Source organism: Volvox carteri, assembly GCF_000143455.1.
Source record: "Volvox carteri f. nagariensis unplaced genomic scaffold VOLCAscaffold_83, whole genome shotgun sequence".
NCBI lineage: Eukaryota > Viridiplantae > Chlorophyta > Chlorophyceae > Chlamydomonadales > Volvocaceae > Volvox > Volvox carteri.
This window is the reverse complement of record NW_003307626.1, coordinates 316202-324281: the sequence shown is the minus strand read 5'-3', so window position 1 is coordinate 324281 and position 8080 is coordinate 316202. Positions and strand designations below refer to the sequence as shown.

Sequence of the window (8080 nt, the reverse complement as noted above, 5' to 3'; positions counted from 1 at the left end):
CACCTTTCTGGCAACTAGTTGATGGTATGATGCATCGTTGTTGCAGCGTACGATGGCTCCTGATGCGATTTATGCCCATTCAGCCTCCCAGGCATGTCCCCACAACTGCCTCACAGCCACCGACACATCTCACGGCGGGGGTTGAATTGCGTGTTGGATGCTCCTTTCCCCGCCGCCTTCCTAACAACTAGTTAATGTTATGTTGGATGCTCCATTCCCCAGCAGCCTTCCCCGTCACATTTCGGCAAATAGTTGATGGCGTCATACATCGTTGGCACGGTGTAAGACAGTGCCTGATGCGATTTATGCGTCCGGAAGCCCTTTCAGCCTCCCAGGCATGTCCCCACAACTGCCTCACAGCCAGCGGGGGTCTAATTGCGTGCGCGTTCGCATGCGGCACATGTCCCGCCACCTTTCTGGCATCTATTGATGGTATGATGAATCGTTGTGCGATGTAAGTGTTATGAGCATTCCGTTAAATACGGTAATGACTAGGGTTGGCAAAAATACTATATTTATTTTCCCAAATAGTATAGTATAGTAAGAAATAGTACTATATATAGTAATATAGTACTATGATACTATTACTAGGCAGGTACACGCTCCCTGTAGAAGGGGGGTGTACGACCAACCGTTGTACCTGAAAATTACACCGTGGAAAGGTCTTCTTTTGTTCTTTCTAAATATCTACTTAGACATGAGAAAGCAGATCGCTGTGGTCATCCAGATCACTTTTTGTTAGTTCAGTGCCCGGTAGGTGGACCCCAAACCCCATGTCTCAAGGCGTGTTATGGCACATAAAGACATAATCACAGATAGAAGACCCAGTGTTGACAAGACAACACACGGACGCCATACTAGTGAAGTTCTGCACTACAACGGCCCAGTACGTAACCCTCCAATTCAGCAATGGGGCCCGCCGCAGCAGAGCTGGTTCCACTCTGTTGCTGTTGCTGGCTGAGTGACGCTGCACGCTGTTTGATAGCCTTGCAAGCACCTTGCTTGATGTGGTGCGCGTTGGTAAAGGATGGGTTCACGGCGCTGAGCGGCTCATCGCAGAACAGGCAGACTAGCTTTGGTAGACCACCCCACCACTCCACATCGAAGTTGTCCCAAAGACTACCCGTCTTGGCGTTCTTCTTCTGGTTACGTAGCTTATTAAAAAGCTCGTTCCGAGAACGGAGAACTTCAGGGGGGACGTCTGGACCAGGATGCAAGCCTCTGATCGCCTTGTCATTCTTTATACTGGATTCCTTTGACATTATTCATCAATAACTACGTAGCACAGCTCGAAGACGCGGCTATAGCCCTTCAAAATACAGCTTGACTGCAGATCTCGACTTGGTCCAACTAGTACTGGACACTATCCAAACCCAAATCTAGTACTATCTAGTACTATTTTTACTATACTATTTTACTATGTACGAACGCGGTACGAGCGTCGTAAACTAGTACCAGTTTAGAGCCCTGCATAGTAAATAGTACTATGCATAGTACTATTATAGTATAGTACTCTTTTCTAGTATAGTACCCGTGCCAACCCTAGTAATGACTAACATATTCTTATTACTATTACTTGTAACGCATAGACGGAACAACTCCTGTCGTACTATCGTACATCGTACTCCCACGAGAGTATATCTTTACTTTGGTTAGTTCCGTCAGGCGGACATTTGGTTGTCAAGAACCAACTAGCCACTTCACTCGTATAATCGTTTCCGCTTCCAATTATTCGTATCTCGCCGTCTCTTACCTTAGCAGTTTTAGCGGAAGCGGAGGATCTCGTCCACGATGGACGACCCAGCGTTAGGCGTGAGAAGAGACAAGGGAAGTCGGGATTCGAAGACATACGTTGAGAACGGTGACAGCAAGGTCTTGAACCCTGAACACTAGTATAGTGATACGATAAGTGTCTGGCCGAAGCACTTCACCTGGGTGGCTTAAAATGCGGCCCACCTGCCGCCATCTCCATTCCTGGAGTCTTGGTGTCGTACGCTAGGTTGTGATAGCGTACCAGAAAGTGAGTTTGTACAGTTAACGAGTATGGTTCGTAAATACGGGACCGTACCGTTACTGTGATTAAGCCTTAATAGCTTAAAGATATTCTAAGGTAAATGTAGCTTGCTACATCCCTCCCCCTCAGAAGCGAACCGTCCCGGGAGCGTCACCTTTTCTTGCGAGCAGGTGCTTTCCGTTTTGGTTGTTCTGGCGTAATGTTCCGGGGTGCTACCGAAGGAGATGTGGTTAGGACCACTTTCCTTTTTGGTGTAGGTTGCCCCGATTTTGCCGCCAACCGTCGTTCATAGTCGTCAATAGCTTCGGCCAAGGGAACGGACTGACGCAGGGAATCTTCCGGTTCATAGGTGTTATGACATGAGTCATAGCCTTCCCATTTAACCAGATATTCTCGACGTGTTTTGCCGGTTCCACCTCGGATTTTCACATCACGATGGTCAAGTAGTGCTTCAACCATGTAATATGGCTCTTCGTCAATTATGAACGGGGGCGGCGGTTGTCGTGTTCCATCGTCCTTGAATGGTTTGAGCAAGGATACGTGGAAGACCGGATGGAGTCAGGAAGTCGCGGGTAATCCCAATTTTACCGCGTTCTCTCCCACTCGGGCGACAACCTTATATGGCCCAATAAACTTAGGCAATAATTTCTTTGCTCCAGGAGATTTCAACTGGATGTTGCGGGTGCTGAGCAGCACGGAGTCCCCAACCTCAAAACACACCACACGCCGATGCTTGTCAACGACAATGCACTGGCGGGATTGAGCAGCCTTAAGACACTGTTTTGCGTTTTCAATACGTTTGCGCATGACCTTGGGATAGAGGTCAGCGGCAGGCACTTTGGTTTTTAGGTGCAAGTCAACCAGCACACGTGGCTGCTTGATACCATTAAGGCTAAACGGGGTGGCACCCGTTGAGCTCTGCCTCGAGTTATTAATAGCAAACTCGATGAGTGGCAGGTGTTCGTCCCAATCATCCTGAGTGGGCGAAATATAGTGCCTCAGTGTCTCTTCCAGTAAGCGATTCATTCGCTCGGTTTGACCATCAGTCTGCGGATGGTAGGCTGCAGCTGTGCTCATATAGAGGTGGGTGCCTAGCAGGCGAAATGTTTCCTTCCAAAAGTTGCTTGTGAAGCGTGTGTCCCGGTCAGACACAATATTCTGTGGAAGGCCGTGCTGTTTGAAAACCGTAGCCACAAAGAGGCGGGCTAGATCTTCCGCACCGACGGATGTGGTTGTGGGAGTGAAGTGCGTCATCTTGCTCAGGCGGTCCACGAACACTACTATCGCGTCATGCCCATTGCGGGTTGTGGGTAGCTGTGTGACCAAATCCATTGTCACACTATCCCAAACGTTATCTGGAATGGGAAGGGGCTGCAGCAGTCCGCCTGGCTTTTGATTTGAAGCCTTATTGCGCTGACAAGAAGGGCAGGTACTAACGTAGGCCTTCACGTTAGTATCCAACCCGGGCCACAAAAATGTTTCGCGGTCGCTTTTTTGGTGCGGTCAATGCCGCGGTGGCCAGCGTAAGGAACATCGTGATTTTCGTGGATGATGTCCTTTCGCAAGTCAAGCACATCCGGAACGTACAACTGGAAACCGTAATACCAGAAGCTGTCTTTCCGTTTAAGCTGCAGTTTTGCTACCGAGCTCTTCTTGAGCATGGGATCGCCGTCGTACCCGCTTAGGATTCGGCGCCCAATATCGCTGCCAATCAGCAATGCCGTTAGCACGTTCAGCACCACGTCGTGAACCCGACTGAGAGGGTCAGCAACGTTGATTCGTCCGGGTCGGTACTCCCATTTAAAGTCGAAACGTGAGAGGCGTTCCAACCAACGAGCTTGTCGTCGAGGGAGTTTATCGGCGCTTTGCTGATCTTGCAAATAGACCAGCGGTTGGTGATCGGTGACTAAAGTGACATCCGATGCACCCTCGAGGTAACAGCGCCACTCTTCAAGTGCTAGGACAGTTCCTAAACACTCTTGGTCCGTGGTCGTGTAGTTGTACTCAGCTCTGCTGAATTTAGAGCTTGTGTACACGACTGGGCGGTCGTTCTGTAAAAGTACGGCGCCCGTGCCGTGTAACGACGCATCGGACCAGACAGTGAAGGGTTTGTCTAGTTCAGGGAGTTTTAATACTGGTGCGTTGGTTAAGGCAGACTTCACGCCCTCGAAGGAGCCTTGACAGTCCTTCGTCCAGTGGTAGGGCACCTTCGCACTGGTGAGTGACATGAGGGGGGCCACGAGAGAAGAATATCCTTGGATAAATCTTCGAAAATAATTGGCTAAGCCAAGGAACGAACGCAGCTTTTGCAAGTCTGTCGGTATCGGCCATTCTTTAATGGTTTTGACCTTACGCTCGTCCACTTTCAGCCCCTCTCGGCTGACGACGTGACCCAGGAAATGCAGCTCGGTCTGGTTGAACTGGCATTTCGACATTTTTGCCTTAAATTGGTGCTCTCTTAGCAAGGACAACACGGTACGGATGTGTTGTTCATGCTCGGCGGGGGTCTTACTGAAGACCAAAATATCGTCCAAGTACACTAGCACGAATTTGCCAATGTACGCAGCAAATATACGGTTCATTACTGCTTGGAACGTTGCAGGAGCATTGGTTAGTCCAAAGCATAGGACTTTGAATTGATACTGGCCGAGCCCCGGTGCTATGAAGGCCGTTTTCTCAATATCTTCTTTCGAGATGCGAATTTGGTTAGACCCGCCAGCCGGACCGGGTACGACAGCCTTTGCGACCGGCCACTGGACCGGAACCGGACCCGCCGAATTTGGACCGAAAAGGTGCTGCTCGACGCCCCCAATCATGTCCTAGTGATAAAGTATGACCATAGCCAGCGTTTCGAGCTGTCAGGCCGACGCGCGCGACCGGTCTTCGCTATGTTTGGGTTGCTTTGAGACACATGGAGACACACACACACATGTACGCGCAAATGAAAAATGAAATGAGCAAATTAATATTTTCTGTTTCCTTTAAATTGAAGTTGGAAGTGGAACACCCTCACAGTCCGTAACACCTAAGACCTCAAGTAACAATGAAGTTCGATAAAATTTTGGTAATGATAACACCTAAGACCTGAAAGTAATGATGAATACGATGAAGTTCTGCCTGCGGCTCTTGTGCCGACGGGGCATGCCGGTCTGATGCGGGTGGCTTCACCGCCGACACCGACGGGGCATGGAAGTCTGTTGTGGGCAGCTGCAGCGCCGACGGTGTGGGCTACTCGCGAACCGGTCTAGCGTGCGACGGTGGAAGCTAGTGCTGAGGAATCAGGACCTTTTGCATGCTTGTCGACGTTGGGGTTGCAGTAGCCGGGCAGAATGGTGTGTTTAGGCTTTTGGATACGACACCAAGTCTGTCGGCTGACAGGTTGTTCGATGAACTTGATCCGTGTACCCTGCGCTGGTCCGCACATCCACCACGGAACCCGCACCCAGCACGTAACCCCGGATTTCTCCCCACCCAGCTGTCAGCCCCACGTTACCTAATCTCCCGACCGCACCAAGCATGATTGCTGACACATTGTGCAACAGAAAGGCAAGGGTCTGGCCTCAGGTATCGAAGCTGTCCTGGGAATTCACTGACAGGTGACTCTGGTTGATTACAATCAACGGTTACACCACAGAAGGGCAAGGGTCTGGCCTCAGGTATCGAAGCTGTCCTTAGCCGCCTTAAGCGCGGCATGCTTCTCACTGTATGCACTTTTCTCCGCCAGGGGCAACTCCGACCACAGCTTGCCCAGCAGGCCGGAGATCCTGCCGATGGCACCCCATACTTCACATGAATGGTGGTGCCTTGAGAAGTTGCCAACTCATGCTGCTCCTTGCAGAACAGCATGTAAGCATTTGGAACCTGCGCACCCTTGCCGCAATTGGATCTAGAAGCACCATTGGTACGCTGCTTCTTATGTCACCCAGCCTCCCCAGCCCTGCTGCCCGTTCCACCTAGTCTGTACCGCCGCTGCCGCCTCCCCAGCCCCGCCACCCGTTCCACCACTCTGCACCACTGCTGCCGCCTCCCCCCCAGCCCCGCCACCCGTTCCACCTAGTCTGTACCGCCGCTGCCGCCTCCCCAGCCCCGCTGCCTGTTCCACCACTCTGCACCGCTGCTGCCGCCTCCCCCCCAGCCCCGCTGCCTGTTCCACCTAGTCTGTACCGCAGCTGCCGCCTCCCCAGCCCCGCTGCCTGTTCCACCACTCTGCACCGCTGCTGCCGCCTCCCCAGCCCCGCTAGCCAGAACTCTTTGGAGAGTCACCTTTTGCTCTGCCTTTACAGGAGATTTGTACATCTCAGGGTGCACAGGGGTGACATTAGCCTCCAGCTCAAGGAAGTAACGCCATCCACCATGAAACCAAGGCACAGTAGGCTGAAGTAAGCTTACTGAGGCGGCTCCTCTACTGCATGCTCCACTGCATCCTCGACCTCCTGCCCTGCAGCCGCGACCCATACGAGATTGCCGCCATGGCGCGCATTGTCATACATCTGCTCCATTGCGCGCAGCTAAATGATATCTACGTTAGGTATATGAGCTATATCAAAGACTGATAATTTTAGAGCTGGAAATCAGGCTTCATGGAAGGCTAGATGGAACGGTTGAGCGAACGGGAGGCTTAATGGAGCTCGTCCACGAAATCAAGATGTCCGTCAGAAAATAAAAAAATTGTATTGATTAAAATAATGGAAATTGTATTTGGTGCCAAGTGAATGAGGCGCTTGCACAGTCGGACTGGAAGCTGGTTATTTTGGTCCGGCAGCCGGTCCGGCGATGACCGGAGCCGGTCCGGAATCCGGAAAAAGTTATGAGCCCCGACAGACGATCGGGATGGAGACGAAGGTAGAATACCGGGAGGTATTAAGCCTAAAGAATAGGAAGACCTGGATGATAAGGTCTAAAGCCGCCATTATCAAGGCGAAGTTAGGCTCAGCTTTAGAAAAGCCGCGAACCGCCGAAAATTGCACGATCCATGAGCAGGCGAGGGCCATTCTGGTGGAACTTCTCCACAACGACGACCTAGACTTATATCAGAAGCACAGCGACCTAAGAGAGTTATATGAGGCGCTGGACAACCGCTACAAGGGCATGGTAGCGATACGGGTTCCGCAGCTACACATTCAGCTGCGTCGTCTGAAGATGGACCCGCGTGAAGGAACAAGAGCTTACTGTCAACGAATTAAAGACATCGTTGATGAGCTGGAGCAGTGCGATGAGAAGATTACGGATTACAACGTCGTCAGCACTGCGATTCAAGGCCTGCCTACCGTCTACGATATGTATACGGCGTCTTGGTTTAGTTCACCTGACTCGATGCCGAAGAATCTTGTGGACGTTCGAGATCGGCTAATGACCATCGAACAGCAGATCACGCAGTCAAGCCGACCTATGCCAGGAGTGCCGGCACTTGCAGCCGATTATGGTGGCAGAAGTCATCAACCAAGACGAGAAGTGGGCGGCAATGTCGCTATTAACAGCGGCGAGTTCCGAGGCAGATGCTTCAAATGCGGCAACGTCGGGCACAAGGCAAGCGAGTGCACCGATAAAGGAAAGCAGGAGAGAAAATTCTGCGTCTACTGCAAGAAGCCCGGCCACAATGTTGACGAGTGCCGGAAGGCGGCTAGGGCACGAGCAGCCTGCCGTGATGGCGACGACGACGACAACTTTGGACCACCGGTGATACGACATGCCTTTGTGGCGGTACCGGGATCAGTCGACACGCCTAAAGAGAAGGACGCGCAGATGAGGGTGAATACAGGGGCGGCTGCTGAGCCGCTTACAGGCAAGCTTAAGCCCGAGGCCCTATACGCGGAAGCCGAGGAGCCGCCATTGGCGGAGGAGCGGCGAGTCCGGGAGAAGGACGTCGAGTGGATTCTAGACTCGGGAGCGTACTACAACATCACTCCGGATGCCAGCTTGTTATACAACTACAAGGAGCTGGTGGATCCAATACCGATCAAGGTGGGCGGTGAACACGTAATGTACGCCATGGGCTACGGAGATGTGATTCTAGAACTGGGCAAGGTTTGGGACACGAAAAGGATGTACTACGAGAAACGAACGATT

The 8080-nt window shown here is 51.7% G+C and overlaps 1 protein-coding gene across 1 annotated transcript; it reads left to right on the top strand.

The window, feature by feature from the left end:
* Positions 1-5530: 5530 nt before the first annotated feature.
* VOLCADRAFT_107918 (uncharacterized protein) lies at positions 5531-6727 on the top strand (the record flags this gene model as incomplete). Its single annotated transcript, XM_002957972.1, has 3 exons — positions 5531-5610; positions 6247-6393; positions 6459-6727. The coding sequence occupies 3 exons, from the start codon at positions 5531-5533 to the stop codon at positions 6565-6567; spliced, it is 336 nt and encodes a 111-aa protein (XP_002958018.1). The 3' UTR covers positions 6568-6727.
* Positions 6728-8080: the final 1353 nt, after the last annotated feature.